The sequence below is a fragment of the Lynx rufus genome, unplaced genomic scaffold, assembly GCF_022079265.1.
Source record: "Lynx rufus isolate CCGP_SWC_20201006 ecotype Redwood Valley unplaced genomic scaffold, mLynRuf1.p SCAF_11, whole genome shotgun sequence".
NCBI lineage: Eukaryota > Metazoa > Chordata > Mammalia > Carnivora > Felidae > Lynx > Lynx rufus.
Window position 1 is genome coordinate 53454925 of NW_025814825.1, and position 18138 is coordinate 53473062.

Sequence of the window (18138 nt, forward strand, 5' to 3'; positions counted from 1 at the left end):
TTCATTAATATTGATGACGATATTTGCCTGTAGTTTTTGTAGTGTCTGGTTTGGTATCAGTCTCGAGAGTTGAGAAATACTTTTTCCTCTTCTCTTTTCTGGAAGAGTTTATGTAGAACTGACTGGCATTATTTCTTAAATATTTGGTGGACATCTGGGCCTGGAGTTTTCTTTGGGAGAGGAATTTTAACTACAAATTCATTTTTTTTAGTAGGTATGAGGCTTTTCAGGTTCAGTAACTTTTCTTGAGTGTGTTTAGTAGTCTGTCTTTCAAGGAATTTATTCATTTCATTTAAGATGTTATTGACAGAAAGATGTTCATAATAATTGTTATTATCCTTTTACTCTAGAGGATCTTTAATGATAGCCTCTTTAATTCTAAATATTGATAATTTGTGTTTTCTCTCTTGATCAGTCTGTCTTGAGGTTTGTCAGTTTTCATTGATCCTACAAATAGCTTTTTGTTATTTTGATTTTCCTCTGTTGTCCATTTAAGAATTCATTAATTTCTGGTCTTCCTTAATTTTTCCTTCTTTTTGCATACTCATAGTTTATGTTGCTTTTCTTCCAGTTATATAAAGTTGAAGCTTAAATAATTGAGTTGATGTTTTTTCCCTAATACAAGCATTTGATGTTATAAAATTTTCTCTAAAAACTAGTTTTGAGTAGTGTTTTTGTGATACTTTATTTTCATATTTTTACTTTATGTATGTATATTTCCAGTATGTTTCTTATGGACAACACATTGTTAGGCTCTTTATTTTTAGTACAATTTGATAGTTTCTGCTGTTAAATTACTGTGTTTGGACCCTTGAAATTAAATGTTTTTATCTTAAATTTCCATCTGGTTACTTGTTTTTTCTATTCCCATCTGTTCTTAGGTTCTGTTTACCTCTTTTCTGCTTCCTTTAAATTAATTGAACATATTTTATGCTTTGTTTTATTTATTGGTCTGTTGACTAGATTATCTTCTTTTTATGTTTGCTCTAGGTTTTCTATTAATCTTTAACTTGTCACAGTATTCATTTGAATGATACTCTACTTCTCAGTAGTGTAAGAGCCTTATCACTTTTAAATATGTTATAAGCTACATAGTATACTACTGTGACTTTTTCCTTAAGTGTCAAGTCGTTGTTTAAATATGGTTTTAAAATAAAAAAGAAACTTTATCATCAAGCAGAAATGGAGTAACAGTGAGTAGGGTGACCAGCAGTTCTGATATGTATCCAGGACTGAGGGCTTTCCTAAGATATGGGACTTTCAGTACTAATACCAGGACAGTCCTTAGCAAAGTGGGAAGATTGGTTACCCTAAAGATGACTCCATTTAACTGCCCCCACCTGAAACAATTAAGAAATGGGACAAAATGGATGAAGAACACTTATGAAGATACTGGACAAGCAGCAAAAGCCAGTGATCCCTCAGAGAGAAAACACATCAGGTGAGCCCCACTTATCCTTGGTTAGTGCCTGAAGAAAGTTTGCATGAAGCAGTGCAGTCAGGGGACACAGGTAGAGTTTGGTGGTTACCGTGAGTTGGAGAAATGGGGCTGGGAATGTGGGGAGGGAAGGCCACGGTGGCTAGATTTCCTGGGAAGAGAACCAAAGAAGAGAGACCTGCAGAGAGAGAGAGAAAGAGAAAGAGAGAGAGGGAGGGAGAACTGTGGAAAACTGCAGAAGGATACTCCCTGAATATCAAGCTAAAAAATAAGTGCGACACTGTAGAAAACTACTTGAGTCTGCAGAAAGAATTACTTGAATGGAATAGTCACCAAATAACACACAGGGCAGGGAATTGCTTGGGCATTAATCACTGGGCATCAGGTATAGTACTTAGAAGGATTTTGCTTAACTTAATATGGCAAAATTAGCACAAGACTAAATCTTGCTATGGTCTTGTGTAACATAGCCAGGAGGATCAAACTGTTTTCAATTAACTTAGCCAAATTCCAGGACAAAGCTGAAGAATATTTTAGGAATACAAAAAGTTTCCAGCACCCAAAATGTAATACTTAAAATTCACAATGTCAGGCTTCCAATATGCATGTATGCAGAGAATCAGGAGAACCTTGACTCACAATGAGGAAGAAAAATCACTCAATTGAAACCAACACAGAAGTTAAATATATGCTAAGAGTAGACAAGGATATTGAAACAATGATTATAAAGATATTTCATATCTTAAAAACTAAAATTTTTAAAGTTTGTTTATTTGGGAGAGAGAGAGAGAGAGAGGGAGAGAGATTGCACATGAGCAGGGGAGGGGCAGAGAGAGAGGAGAGGGAGAATTCCAAGCAGGCCTTGCACAGTCAGTGCAGAGCCTGATGCAGGGCACAGAGCCACAAAACGTGAGTTGGTGACCTGTGCCGAAAGCAAAGTCAGATGCTTAATCGAATGAGCCACCCAAGCGCCTGTAAAAACTGAAATTTTGCGCATGTTAGAGTCACAGAAAACAAAAACAAAAACGTAGAATTTATAGAGATAAAAAATACTGAGATGAAAAATGAATGCGATTGATACCAGATTAGATGTGTGAAAGTTAAGATTGGTATCTGCAAAGACAAGCAAGAGGAAGTACCCAAAATGAAGCACAGAAGGAAGAATAACTGAAATCAAATGAACAGCACATCAATGAGCCCTGGATCCAGAGGCCTAATATTGTTGTCATATCAGGCCCAATAATTGGATCCTCTGAAGGAGGGGAGAGAGAGAGGGCTTAGAAAAATCACAAGAAATAATGGCCATAATTTTTCCAAATTTGATAAAAACTAAATCCAAAGAGGCAAGAATGTCAATAAATGTTAAACACAGAAAATGTGGGTAAATCTATACCAATAACCATAATAATAAAACTGCTTAACCCAGTGATAAAAAGATTAAAGCAGCCCAGAGAAATATGATTCAGTATGGACAGAGGAAAGGAACAAAGTAAGTCTGATATCATATTTTTCATCAGAAGAACAAACAAACAAAAAACAGTGGAGCAAGAGAAGTGGAACATCTTTAAAATAGCAAAAGAAAAAACTTAGAATTGTTTACTTAATGATAATATCTTTCAAAAATGAGGGTAAAATAAAAATTATTTCAAAATTACAAAAATTATAAGAATTTATTACCAATGAACTTGGTGTATAAGAAATGTTAAATCAAGTCCTTCAGCCAGAAGGATAACTTCCAGATATAAGTCTGATTTACACAAAGGAATGAGGAACAAAGGACGTGGTAATAATCTGGGTAAAGACTTTTTTTTCTTAAAATTTCCATATCTAAAAAAGGCAATAAAAATTTTAAGGCAAAAATGACAACAGTGTATTAGGAGTTTAATTTTTATGTAGAAGAAAATTATGACTTTAATAGCTTAAAGGCCAACAGAAGAATAATGGACGTATCCTGTTGTAGAATTTTTATACGATATGTGAAGTGGTATATTGCTTGAATATAGACTGTGATAATTTGTAGATGTATATTCGAAACCCTCAAACAACTACTAAAATGACACAGAGAATCATAGCCAGTAAGCCAAGAAAGTAGATGAAATAATCCAAAAGAAAGCAAAACAAGGAAAAAGAGCTATGCATAATAGGTAGGACAAATAGTTAACTAATGGCAAAATGATAGATTTAACCTCAGTCATTTCAGTAATCATGCTAAACATAAATGATCCAATTACTTCAATAAAAAGGCTAGGATTTTCATATTAGCTAAAAAAGCAAGACCCAACTATATGCTATGTTGTTACACTTTGTATTTAAAATACAAAGACACAGTTATTTTAAAAGTTAAAGAATGGAAATAGAAATAGTATGCTAACACAAATCAAGAGAAAGCTGAGTTGGCTACAATATCAGAAAAATAGGTTAAAAACATTTTTTTTAATGTTTTTATTCTGTTTTTGAGAGAAAAAGGCAGAGCGCGAGCTGGGAAGGGACAGAGAGAGAGAGACAGACAGACAGACAGAATCCGAAGCAGGCTCTAGGCTCTGAGCTGTCAGCCCAGAGCCTGACATGGGACCTGAACTCTTAGACGGTGAGATCATGACCTGAGCTGAAGTTGGAGACTTAACTGACTGAGCCACCCAGTCACCCTGGAGACAAATAGATTTTAAAGCAAAAAATATTACCTAGAATAAGGATCACTTCATAAAGATAAAAAGTTGAATTCATCAAGAGGACATAACATTCCTAAACATTTCCACCTTATAACAGACTTTCAAATAGATGAAAGTTCAGCAATGTATGACAAGGCTCTTTTAATTTTCAGAGATACTGTAGGTTACCACTCTCTACTTTGACAGAAGCAGCTGCCACACTCTCAGTTTGTTCTTTTTTCTCTCATTGCATTTTTTTGGGAGAGTGTATTAGTTTTGTATTGCAGCATAACAAATTACCACAAACATAAATAGAGGCTTAAACAATATCCTGTTGTAGCTCACACTTCTATATGTCAGGTGCTGGACATGGCCTGACTGGCTTCTCTGCTTGAGGTCTCGAAGGCTGAAATCAAGGTGTGGGTCAGGCTGAGTCTTTTTTTGGAAGCCATAGAGAAGAATTTGCTTCCAACCTCATTCAGGTTCTTCTTGAAATTCAGTTCCTTGCTGTTGTATAACTAACATGCCAGTTTTTCAGTGGCTAGTAACCACTTCAGCTTCTAATGAATGCTCACATTCTTTCCCACATGTCCCCCTCCCTTTCCCAAACTAGCAATGTAGAGTCTCACAAGCTCAAATGGTATCTGTCACTTTGAATCTCTTCAAGTAGAGGCCAATTCCTTTTAAGGGATCTTCTGATTGGGATTATCCAGGATGATTTTCCTTTCTTGAAGTCACCTGTGCCACGTAACATAACCTAATCAGATTAAATTCATGACTGTTCCATCATATGTACAGGTCTCTACCACACTCAAGAGGGAGCCATTAGTGTGATTAAATACTGGGTTCTGTAACCTAGCTTCACTGACACCTAAGATTATCCAGCATACCATACAGGTTAACTATTTAAAGAGTGGTTTTTTAGTATATTCACAGAGTTACTCAGTCATCACCACAAATCAATTTAAAAGGAATTTTGTCATCTTCAAAAGAAAACTTATTAGCAGTCACTGACTGTTAAACCCCATCTACTCTTGTCAATTGTAAGCAACCACTACTCTTTATATCTCTTTGAATTTGCCTATTCTGGACAGTTTAAATAAATTGAGCCATACAGTTGTAGTCTTTTGTGACTGGTTTCTTTCCCATTCCATAATGTGAAATGTTTTGAAGGTTTATCCATGTTGCAGCTTGTAGCGGTACTTTATTTCTTTGTATTACCACATAATATTTGGTAAAATTTTGTTTATCTAATTATCACTTGATGGACACTTGTGTGTTTACAATTAGGGGATTTTTGAATAATGCTTCTATGAATATTAATGTAAAAATTTATGTGTGAACCTATTTTCATTACTTTGGGAATGGAATATCTTTACTAGATTCAACTACTTTGGGTTGAACAGTGACTACAACTAACCTTTTGAGGAACTTCCAGACTGTTTTGAAGCTGCTGCATTATTTTACATTCCCACAACAGTGGATGAGGAATTCCATTTACTCCATATCTTTGCCAACACTGGTTATTTCATGTCATTTTAATTATGATGATCCTGGTGTGTGTGAAGTGGTATCTCATTGCAGTTTTGATATGCAGTTACTTAGTGTGATATGCTCTTGAACATCTTTTCATGTGCCTATTGGCCACTTCTGTTTCTTCTTCTGAGAAATGTCTATAGTATTCTCTGCTCATTGTTTAATTGGGCTATTTATCTTTTTATTATTGAACTGTAAGAGTTCTTTATATACTGTGAATACAAGTCCCTTATCAAAGATTGATTTGCAGATATATTTTCTACTCTGTGAGTTGTCCTTTCATTTCCTTGAGAGTGTCCTTTGTTGTACAAATATTTTAAATTTTGATGATGTACTCTCTATTTTGTTTCTTTTTTTTTGCCTTTGGTGTCATATCTGGGAAACCATGCATTATATAATATCTCAAAGGTTTTCTTCTAAGAATTTAATAGTTTTAGTTATTACATTTAGGTTTTTGACCCACTTTGAGTTAATTTTTGTGTGTGGTATGAGATAGGAGATAGGGATCCAACTTAATTCTTTAGCATGTGTCTATCCAGGGGTCCTAGCACCAATTGTTGAAAGATTTTTTTTCATTGAATTTATTTTTTATTTTGCATATTTTATTTTCCATATTTTAAAATTGTGTTTGTCATTTTTATATTTTCCATTTCTCTCCTTTTTTATGTTCATGTTTTCCTCTATATTCTTGAGCACGCAAAGCATACTTTTAATAGCTGTTCTAAAAATCATTCTCTGTTCATTCTATGGTGTGCGATGTTTTCTTGTTTGTTTGTTGTATTAATTTTTTTTTCTGACTATGGAACAGATGTCTCAGCTTGGTAATTTTTTGTGGTATTCTAGACACTGAATTTTTACAGTTTTATTATTTGATTTTGTTGTATTTCTTTTACTGTGTTATACTTTATTCTGGCATGCAGTTATGTTATTTAAGATCTGTACGATCAGTTCAAAAATTGTCTTTAAGGTATTTGTAAGGTCCTGTATATAGCAACCCTAAGTTCAGTGTTAATTTATTTCAACTACTAAGTGCCTTTCTGTGGTCTCTGTAGAGTGCTCTTTGTATCATAAGGTCTCTCCACTCTAACTGTTTGGAATACAAACTATTCCAGTCCTACATGAACTACTGGCATTATTTGACTTATTGTTTTCTGGTTATTCTTTCTCTAGCTTCATGGAATTTCACACTCTGTGTTCAGTCATTATTCAGGCAAAAATTTAAGAAACCCATCAGTAGATTGATGTGTGTAGCTCTCTTTTCTCTCATATTTTGTCACCCAAATTCTCACATGGCCTCCCCAAAGTTTGACCTCTGTTTTCTCCACCAAATGAGCTCTCTGGGCTTTGTTTGCATTTGCTTCCCTGGGCTGCATCCTTAAATCTGCCTCCAGGTGTCAAGCCAGGGGAGTCATAGACTCATAGGCTCAGATGCCATTCCTGAGCTGCCTGTTATTTGAAAGTAGTTGTTTCATATATTGTTTCATTTTCTTGTTGTTTACAACTGGAGGTCAATTCCTAGAATGGTTAATGCTTCATGGGCAGAAGTGGAAGTCTTCTATCTGTCTGTTTTTATTTACAATAATGAATCTCTGATAAACAACATATAGGTCTTGCTCTTTTGTTTTTTTAAAAATGTAGACTGAAGATCTCTGCCTTTTATCAGAGTATTTTGTCCATTTATATTTAATATAATACTGGTATAATTGAGTTTAAGTCTTACCGTCATGGTATTTGTTTTTAAAATTTCCTTTATTTTTTCTTCTGTTGTTCTTCCCTTTGCCTTTTTTTGGATTAATTGAGTGTTTTTAAAGTCCACTTTTATCACTTTTATTGGATTTTTAGCTATACTTCTTTTGTGTTTTTTTTAGTGACTGCTGTAGTGATTGTAATAGTCATCTTTATCTTATCACAGTCTACCTTGAATCAATATTATACTACTTCATGTATAAGGTAAGAATATTACAATAGTGTAATTCCATTTGCTCTTTTCCTGTCCTTTGTGTAATTATTGCCATATATTTTACTTCTATGTATGTTATTAACCACACAATACATTATTTTTGGCTTTAAACAGATGATTTTCTTATAAAGAAATCATGATAAGAAAAAAATTCTTTTGCTTATCCATGTAGTGTTCATTTTCTCTCATCTTTTTTTCCTATAGATCTGACTTGACTTCTGCTATAATATTTCTTTAGCTTGATGAACTTTATTTAACATTTGTAACTATGTTTCTCAATTGTGGCTATAAAATATGTTGGTTTTCATATGCCTGAAAACATTTTTATTGTGTAATTGCATGTCTTTGTATATGAAGGATATTTTTATTGGAAATAACATTCTAAGTTGACAGAATTTTTTTTCAATAATTTGAAAGTGTAATTTCCTTTTCTTCTGGCTTCCACTGTTTCTCTTAAGAATTCCTCTATTAGTCTTATTGTTTCCCTTTTGAAAACAGTATGTTTTTTTCCCCTATCTCTGGCTTTGTAAAATAGATTTTTTTCTTAATTTTTGAATGTCAGTAATTTTAATATGATGTATCTAAGTATCAATTTTATTTTTCATTGTGATTGCGAATTATATGGGTTACTTATTCCTAGCTTGATTTTTTTCCATCGTTTTTGTAAAGTTTTCAGCCATTATCTCTTCAAATATTGCCACCTGTCCCATTGTGTCACTCTGTCTTCTATTTCCAGGAGTTTGCTTTACTTATGTTAGGCTTTTTCACTATGTCCATAATTTTTCTTAATGTGTTCTCTGTATTTTATATTCTTGTGTCTCCTTTGACCTGTGTTTCAATTCACTAATTCTTTGTTTAGATGTTTCCATTTTTCTGTTCAGCTTATGTTTTAATTATTTATTATTATTTAACATAATACCCCAAGCTCACAGTATTAAATAAAATTAAACCATTTTATTCATGGTTTTGCATCTTATTTTCTTGTTGAATTCTGCTAGGCAGTTCTTCTGTCAGTCTCTTCTGGTTGTGTATGTGTGTGTGTGCGTGTGTTTGTGTATGTGTGTGTATGTGTGTGTGTTTAATGTGACTACACTTATCTGACCACCTGATTTGTTTTGGATGTTTTCAAAATGTTTCCCTCACATCGCTAGGAGTCTGATCTGGCTGGTTGGTCTAGGGGTCATCAGCTATGAATGACTTTCTCTGCTGTCCTGTCATCTTCCAGTTTTGTAGACTGCTTCTGTACGTAGTATTCTTAGAATTCTAAGAAGGAGAGTGCAGAGTTTGTATGTCTCTTGAGGCCTAAGCTTAGAATTTGTATACCATCACTTCTACATTCTGTTGTTTTAAGGAAGTCTTGATGCCAATGCATGATCAAAGGTTGGGAAAAATCCCACTTTTTTGATAAGAGCAAGGATAAAGTAATGTTATGAAGTTTGCACATACAAACATGAGAAGAATTTATGTCAGTTATTTTTCATCTCATCTAATTAGTTCTAACTTTTATGTATTTTTGTTTCTTTAAAAAATTTTTTTAAACATTTATTTATTTTTGAGAGACAGAGGGAGACAAAGCATGAGCAGGGGAGGTGGGGGAGATACCGAGGGAGATACAGAATCTGAAGCAGGCTGCAGGCTCTGAGCTGTTTGTTAGCACAGAGCCTGATGCAGGGCTTGAACTCATGAACTGTGAGATCATGACCTGAGCTGAAGTCAGATGCTTAGCCAGCTGAACCACTCAGGCGCCCCTGTATGTTTGTTTGTTTGTTTCTTAAAATATAACTCATATGGCATAAAATCCTTCATGTTAAATGGTTTGTAGTATAATCAGTAGGTGTGTATCTATCATCATCATATAGTTCCAGAATAATTTACCCCAAAACAAAACCCCATACCCTTTAATAGTTTCTTCCTATTCTTCCTTCCCCCAGCACCCAAAAGCCACTAATACACTTTATTTCTCTATGAATTTGTCTATTCTGGATACTTAAATGCAGTCATACAATCCTTGGGCGTTTGAGACTGGCTTCTCTGACTTAGCATAATGTTTTTAAGGTTCATTCATATGGTAGCATATATTGTTAGTCCTTTGCTTCTGTTTATGGCTGAATAATACTCAGTTATGCATACCACATGTCTGTACATTCATCAGTTGATGGATCTTTGGCTTATTTCCAATCTTCTGCTGTTATGAATAATGCTGATGTGAATATTTTCATATAGGCATGTTTTAATTTTTTTTGGTATATATGTGGGAGTGGAATGTTTAGTCATATGATAAATCTGTATTTAAACTTGAGGAACTGCCAGGCTGTTTTCTAGAGATACTGCACCAGATTTTTATATTACCACCAGCAATATTTGTGGGTTCTAATTATTTTATCCTCACCAACACTGGTTTTTGTCCACTATTTTGATTATTACTATCCTAGTAGATATTAAGTGTTAGCTCATTGTGTTTTTTTTAAGTTTATTTATTTTTTTTGATAGAGATAGAGTATGAGTGTGGCAAGGGCAGAGAGAGAAGATCCCAAGCAGTCTCGGCACTGTCACTGCAGAGCCCAATGCAGGGCTCGAACTCAGAACCATGAGATCATGACCTGAGCTGAAATCAAGAGTCTGACAACTTGACCAACCAAGCCCCTCATTGTGGGTTTGATTTGCATTTCCCTTATGACTAATGATGCTCTTTTCATTTGCTCATTAGCATTCATTTATCTTCTTTGGAAACTATCTACCCAAATACTTTGCCCATTTTAATTTTTTTTAATATGAAATTTATTGTCAAATTAGTTTCCCTACAACACCCAGTGCTCATTCCAACAGGTGCCCTCCTCAATGCCCATCACCCACTTTCCCCTCCCTTCCACCCCCCATCAACCCTCAGTTTATTATCAGTTTTTAAGAGTCTATTATGGTTTGCCTCCTTCCCTGTCTGTAACTTTTCCCGCTTCCCCTCCCCCATGGTCTTCTGTTAAGTTTCTTAGGATCCACATAAGAGTGAAAACATATGGTTTTTGTCTTTCTTTGTATGACTTATTTCACTTAGCATAACACTCTCCACTTCCATCCACATTGCTACAAAGGGCCATGTTTCGTTCTTTCTCATTGCCAAGTAGTATTCCATTGTGTATATAAACCACAATTTCTTTATCCATTCATCAGTTGATGGACATTTAGGCTCTTTCCATACTTGGGCTATTGTTGAAAGCATTGCTTTAAACATTGGGGTACAAGTGCCCTTATGCATCAGCACTCCTGTATCCCTTGGGTAAATTCCTAGCAGTGTTATTGCTGGGTCATAGGGTAGATCTATTTTTAATTTTTTGAAGAACCTCCACACTGTTTTCCAGAGTGGCTGCACCAGTTTGCATTCCCACCGACAGTGCAAGAGGGTTTCTCCATTTCTCCACATCGTCTCCAGGACCTATAGTCTCCTGATTTGTTCATTTTAGCCACTCTGACTGGCATGAGGTGATATCTTAAATAATAGTATTTTTAGAGTTATTTATGTGTTCAGGGTTATTGGAGATATGATTCTTAAATATTTTCTCCTATTCTGTAGAATGTCTCTTCACTTAAAAATTTTTTAAAAAATATTTATTTATTTTTGAAGGAGGGAGAGACAGAGCATGAATGGGGGAAGCAGAGAGAGAGAGGGAGACATAGAATCCAAAGGGGCTCCAGACTCTGAACTGTCAGCACAGAGCCAAATGTGGGGCTCTAACTCATGAACTGTGAGATCATGACCTGAGCTGAAGCCAGACACTTAACGGACTGAGCCACCCAGGCGCCCCTGTCTCTTCACTTTCTTGATGGTGTTTTTTAAGGGAGAAAGGTTTCTTATTTTGATGATATCCAATATATCTGCTTTTTTTCTATTGGTTACTCCTGCTTTTGGTCTCATATGTAAAGAAGTCTTATCTAATTCAAAATCATGAAGATTGACACATATTTTCTTATAACATTTTTATCATTTTAGTTCTTACACTCAGATCGTTGATCCGTTAGAGTTAATTTAAAAAAAATATTTATTTATTTTGAGAGAGAGAGCGAGTGAGCACAAGCGGGAGAGGGACAGAGAGTGAGGGAGAAAGAAAATCCCAAGCAGGCTCTGTACCATCAGCACAGAGCCTGATGCAGTGTTTGATCTCATGTACCGTGAGATCATGAACTGAGCTGAAATTGACAATCAGACGCTTAACAGACTGAGCCACCCAGGTGCCCCTAGAGTTAATTTTTATATATGTTATGAGGTACAAGTCCAAATTTTATCTTTTGCATGTTGTTATCAAGTTATCCCAACATCATTGGTTGAAAAGACTGTTCTTTCTCCATTTAATGGTCTTGTCACCCTTGTTGAAAATCAGTAAATTATAGATGTATGGGATTGTTTGTGGACCTAAGTCTATTTTATTTATTGCTGTGTCTCTCCTTATGCTAATACTACACTGGTTTGATTGCTGTACCTCTGTAGTACGTCTTGAAATTGGGAAGAGTAAGCAGTCCTCTAACTTGGTTCTTTTTTTTTCCCCAAGATCATTTTGGCTAGTTGGTATTTGTTGTTAACTCCTACAAATTTTAGGATCTTCATGTCTCTTCCTATAAAAAATGTGTTTGGAATTTGATAGATGCTGCATTGAGTTTGTAAATCAATTGGATGATTTGCTATCTTAATATTAAGCCTAATAATCTGTGAATAGAAGTCTTTCCATTAATTTCTTTCAACAATGTTTTGTAGTTTTCAAAGTACAAGTCCTCTATTTTTGTATTTAAGTATACTCCTAAGTACTTTATTCTTCCTAGTGCTATTGTCAGTAGAATTTTTTTCTTAATTTTATTTTTGGTTTGTTCATTATAAGTGTATAAAAATACAATGAAGCTGATTCCCTATAATTGATCTTTTATTCTACAATATTGCTGAATTTGTTTATTAGCTCAAATATTTTTTGTGTGGATCCCTCTTAGTTTGCTATATGTAAGATCATGTCACCTGCAAATTGAGTTAGTTGTAAACATTTTCTTAAAATCTAAATGCCTTTTGTTTCTTTTTCTGCCTAATTGCCCTTTCCAGAACCTCCAGGACAATGTTGAATAGAAGTGACAAGAGAGGGCATTTTTGTCTTGTTCCTGATCTTAAAAGGAAAGCTTTCAGTCTTTCACCATTAAATATGATGTTAGCTATGTATGTTTCATATATGTTCTTTACAGTTTGACGCAATTCCTTTCTTTTCCTAGTTTGTTGAGTATTTTCCATGTATTGAGATGATCATGTTGGTTTTTTTCTCCTCTTTCTCCATTAGTATGGTGTATACTTGATTGTTTCCTAGTTGTTCAAACAAACAGGTTTATCCCAATCCTGGGATAAGTTCTGTTTTGTCATGATAAATAATACTTTTTATATGCTAGTGGACTCATTTTGCTACTGTGTCTTAAGGATTTTACACCTATAAACATAAGTGCTGTTGGACTGTCATCTTTTTTGTGATGACTTTGGTCTTTGTATTGGGTTAGTAGTGGTCTCATAGAAACAGGACGTTTTTTCTTTGTTTCTCTATTGTGGAAATATTCTTGAATAATTAGTATTAATTATTCTTTAACCATTTGGTAGAATTCACGAGTGAAGCCAGCTGATCGTGAGCTATATTTTGCTGGTACTTTGTTGATTGCTGACTTATTTGTTTGTTTGTTTGTTTGTTTGTTTGTTTTTACTGGAGTGTAGTTGACATAAAATGTTACAGTAGCTTCAGGTGCACAGTATAGTGACTCAACAACTCTGTACGTTATGCTGTGTTTCCCAGGAGTGTAGCTGCCATTGGCTGTCATACAGCACCATTGAATGTATTCTCTATGCTGCACCTTTCATCCTTGTGACTTATTCATTCTGTGACTACAAGCCTGTACCTCACTCATTCTCTTCATTGTTAGAGTTTATGCATATTTTCTACTTCTTCTTAAGTCAGTCTTGTTGTTAGTATCATTCCAAAAAGTTGTCCATTTTATCTAGGTTTTCTAATTGATTGGCATACAGTTGTTTATAATGTTCCCTTATAATTCTTCTTTCCTACCATTTGTCAGTGGTATATCACCTCTTCCTTCCTGATTTTCTTTTTTTTAAGTTTATTCATTTATTTTAGGAGAGAGACAGGAAGAGAGAGGGAGAGAGAACATGTATTTAACTGTGAGTGAGTGGAGGAGGAGCAGAGAGAGAGGGTGCGAGAATCCCAAGCAGGCTCCATGCTGTCAGTACAATGCCACAGCTTGATACCACGAACCATGATCATGACCTGAGCCAAAAGTCGGATGCTCGACTGACTGAGCCACCCAGGCACCCCTTAAAGGTTTTTCTTTTCTTTTTCTTTTTTGAAAAAGTTTATCATTCTTTTTTTTAAAGTTTATTATTTTTGTGAGCTGGGGGAGGGCCAGAGAGAGGGAGACACAGAATGCAAAGTAGGCTCCAGGCTCTGAGCTGTCAGCACAGAGCCTGTTGAAAGGCTTGAACCCACGAACTGCAAAATCATGACCCATGGTTCAGTTTCGCTCTCTTCCTTGAGGATGCAAGATTGTATCACCTGGCCATGCTGGGTTTTCAAACCCATGCCTCCTTATTCTTGCTTGTCTATTCTATGTATAGTGAAATTCAGTTGCTACCTCAAAATTCTTTCTTTGGATCTTGTTTGAATCTCAGCTTTATTTCTAGCATCTGATAATCGCTTTTGGTTTAAGATAGGATATATGTTAAAAAATGTTTCAGTAAATTTTAGCCTTGATTTTCTGTGTATATATCTTTTGAATTTTATTGAGAATGTCAAGCAGATATTTTAAATGTTGTACATCTGTTTTATAGCACATATTTTTCAAAACTGTGTACTTTATTTGCATATCAAATGCTGACTTTTCCATATTGTTTTATTTTCATTTTTTTGTGTGTGTTTGCTTATCAATAGATACAGAACCATCTGGGTTTGTTTTAAAATTTAGACAAAACAGTGTGGATAGCTTCTCTTTAGTTTTATTCATGTTCCACAAGCAGGTTGTTATTAGAACCTTTCAAGTAACAATGTATCCTGGAAGAACTGTTAGATGTAAGCTTATATTACTCACTGTTCCAGCACGCTGATGCTAGTGGGAATAAAACATAATCATAGGCTTATTGTGTATCCTTTTCTTGTCTATGTTTGATACAGCCATTGTGCCTGGATTCTGCTTTCCGTAACATGCTTTCTCTTTTGCCATTGCTACTGTGCTAGTATAAGCTGTAACAATGACCATTCCTTCCCCGTCCCCTCTCTTGGAAATTTTGCCAGCAGTTAGGTCTAAATTGAACCAGCTTTCTATGGGGGGGGGTGTATTCATTACCTAAAACATTAGATTTTCCTGTATCACACTTTCTACCAGCTGTATGGCATCATGCCACTGATATGCTTCATGATTGCCCCAGAACTGCCTTCTGAAATGCTCATTTTCAAGAAGGGACAGTGAGTAGCATTACACCAGGGGTCCCATTTTAATTTCCAGAGGTATTGTAGTTTACTACTTCCTGGTTTTATTTGTGTCATTGTCACAATACCCAAATTCCTGTCATTGCTGTCAAGTTTCCTTATTATATTAGTGGTAATCTGAAGGGAGGATGTTAGATGTGATTGCTGAATTTAAACATCTTATTCAGAAGTTAAAGCATTTGTTTTTCTCATGAAAAAATGCAGCCAGGAGATTCATAAAATACTTATAGTAACCCATTTCTCATTTTAACTTTTTTAGGTAATGCTTTGCATGTAGTAGGCACTCAATAAATTGTGTTTTTACCTGAGTGAATTAATTAGTAGTGTCACATAATAAACTTTCTATGAAACAACTTATCTTTTAAAACAAATGTTAAAAAGTTAAAGTTCTTAACATTGTTTCTTATTATAGAAGTAATAGGAATTTATTATAGAAAATTGATGATGCAGAAAAATCTTATTAAATTAAAATAACCACAATTAATTTTTCCATAGGCATATTTATACATTTTAAAATGAAATTTTGAGCATTCTAAACATAATGTTTTGTGTTTTGATTGCACTTAAATTATCATGAACTTTTTTTTCTAAATTTCCTTGTCATTGTTTCATAATGTAATGGAAAATGTGAAAACTTACCCTTTCCTCAATTTTATAAAGAGGATGATGATTATTTAGCATTTTCCCATGATGACTTTGTGTTATTTCTATCCTGTGTTATAGTAGAGTTATGCTTCTGAAAATTTCTGTAAGGTATAGGTATTTGGTTTTCACTGTTTTTGCCAGTGCATTTCTTTATCCTTTGAGGTTAACACTTGTTGATAACCTTATGCTAGTCTCTCAGGATTTCCCTCTCACTTTCAAATTTTCTACACGCAAGAGGTGGTATTTAATGTCTGGTCTTTTGATTCATACTTCCTGATTGTGTGTTTGTTTCTGGCATTAATTATCTGCGTGACTTTGGGTAGTTGCTTTACCCAGGCTTGCTTATCTTAGAAATGGTCCTCTGATGTAGAACTTTCCACATAGAATCGTTGTGAGGATTAAATGATGTAATTCATGTAAACCACCCGGTATACTATGTGGCAATGGGGTGGTATTTATATATTTTAAAACAGATCTAGTATGTGCACTGACCAACTAGAATAGATGCTAGCCACAAACAGTTGGTTGACTGAACATTGGCTTCCCTGGTCAAAGTAAGGGAAACCTCAAATAAATGTTATCTTAGTTGTAATAATGATGAAGATGATTATGAGGGTGGCAGTAATGATGGTGTTTGGCAAGCAGTTACCAAACCAAGTCATTATGCCCCAAATAAGCACCAAAGGTGTGAGCTTTCATATATGAACTTGATCTCTCATCTGAAATTTTTGGATTCTGTTGTAAAATTAATATCAAAACCTATTAAATTTTATATTATGAAGACATAAAAAGTCAGGCTTTAAATGTGATTCTTTTTAGTTCACAAATAGAATTTTTATTAAGCCTTGAAGCTTTTCTTATCCAAAGAAGAGAAACATTTGTGTATATTAATTTAAAAGCGCTATTTTTTGATAATTCTACACGTATTTTTTTCAAGTAAGGACGTGTATAGTCTCAAAGTTTTCTGTATTTATTGATCCTTTGTTGTTATGTGTAAATATAATAAGATGCATTTTTTTTTTAATTTTTTTTTTTTCAACGTTTATTTATTTTTGGGACAGAGAGAGACAGAGCATGAACGGGGCAGGGGCAGAGAGAGAGGGAGACACAGAATCAGAAACAGGCTCCAGGCTCTGAGCCATCAGCCCAGAGCCCGACGCGGGGCTCGAACTCACGGACCGCGAGATCGTGACCTGGCTGAAGTCGGACGCTTAACCGACTGCGCCACCCAGGCGCCCCAAAGATGCATTTTTAATATTCTTTATCAAAGCTATATTATTCAGTCTTGTGCTTATATAACTTAATACACATAATCCTCACATGAATCTTTAAGGAATAGTTAAAAAGTATTCTTTTTGGCTATAACTTTTATGTTTTACTCTGTTGCTTGCCCCTACATATTATAGAGCATTAGACAAAATTCTAACACGGAATTTACTCCATAAATTGTCCTGCTTTAATATTTGAGCCACATATGTTATATATAATAAAAATAAAACTTGGGAAATGTCCTTTGGACTTTGCTATCACTCAAATTTGTAAAATAAATTCTTTGTCTTGATAGCTATTATACTTGCTATTGTTATGCATATATTTGTAATATTTTTACTCTTTTCTTTAGCTTGCCAGTGTAATGGACATAGCACTTGCGTCAATAATAACGTGTGTGAACAGTGTAAAAATCTCACCACAGGAAACCAGTGTCAAGACTGCATGCCAGGTTATTACGGAGATCCGACTAACGGAGGACAGTGCACAGGTAAGTAGTTTTTCCCTTACCTGTGTATTTGTACTGCAGAAATGAAAGTTGAGAAAGATGAACCTCTTGTGGAAAATACTGTCTTATTGTGGAAAATACATTTTATTAAGGAAAATTTTTCCCATGAAGCTTAAATATTTTTGGAAAGTAGTATTTATTCATTAGAGACGATGTGAGCTATAACAGTTTTGTGGTATACTTACTTTAAAAAGTATTTTTCTTATTTCAAAATGAATACATGTTTATTATAGGAAATTTAGCAAATACAGATACATTAAAAATCACCTATAATCTCACTATTCACAAATAATCACTGCTGATTGTTTTCTATATCTATTTTTATTTTTTAAATATTTATTTATGTTTGGGAGAGAGAAAGAGAGAGAGACAGAGACAGAGTGTGAGCGGGGGAAGGGCAGAGAGAGAGGGAGACATAGACTCTGAAGCAGGTTCCAGGCTCTGAGCTGTCAGCCCAGAGCCCAATGTAGGGCTCGAACTCAAGAACCACAAGATCGTGACCGGAGCCGAAGTCGGATGCTTAACCAACTGAGTCACCCAGGCGTCCCTGATTGTTTTTTAATAATAGTAAATTATTGTTTTGACTTTAGAAATAAGAAACAATTAAAGGTTTTGTGTATGCCTTACATCAG

General features: G+C 34.8%; 1 protein-coding gene across 2 annotated transcripts in view; it reads left to right on the forward strand.

Annotated features, from left to right (window-relative positions):
* The window catches only part of ATRNL1 (attractin like 1), a 779266-nt gene that overhangs the window by 196422 nt on the left and 564706 nt on the right, over positions 1-18138 (forward strand). For both annotated transcript variants that reach the window (XM_047073493.1, XM_047073492.1), the window contains one exon: positions 17351-17488. In XM_047073493.1, the coding sequence (XP_046929449.1) occupies positions 17351-17488 (138 nt within the window). The remainder of the gene's footprint in view (positions 1-17350; positions 17489-18138) is intronic.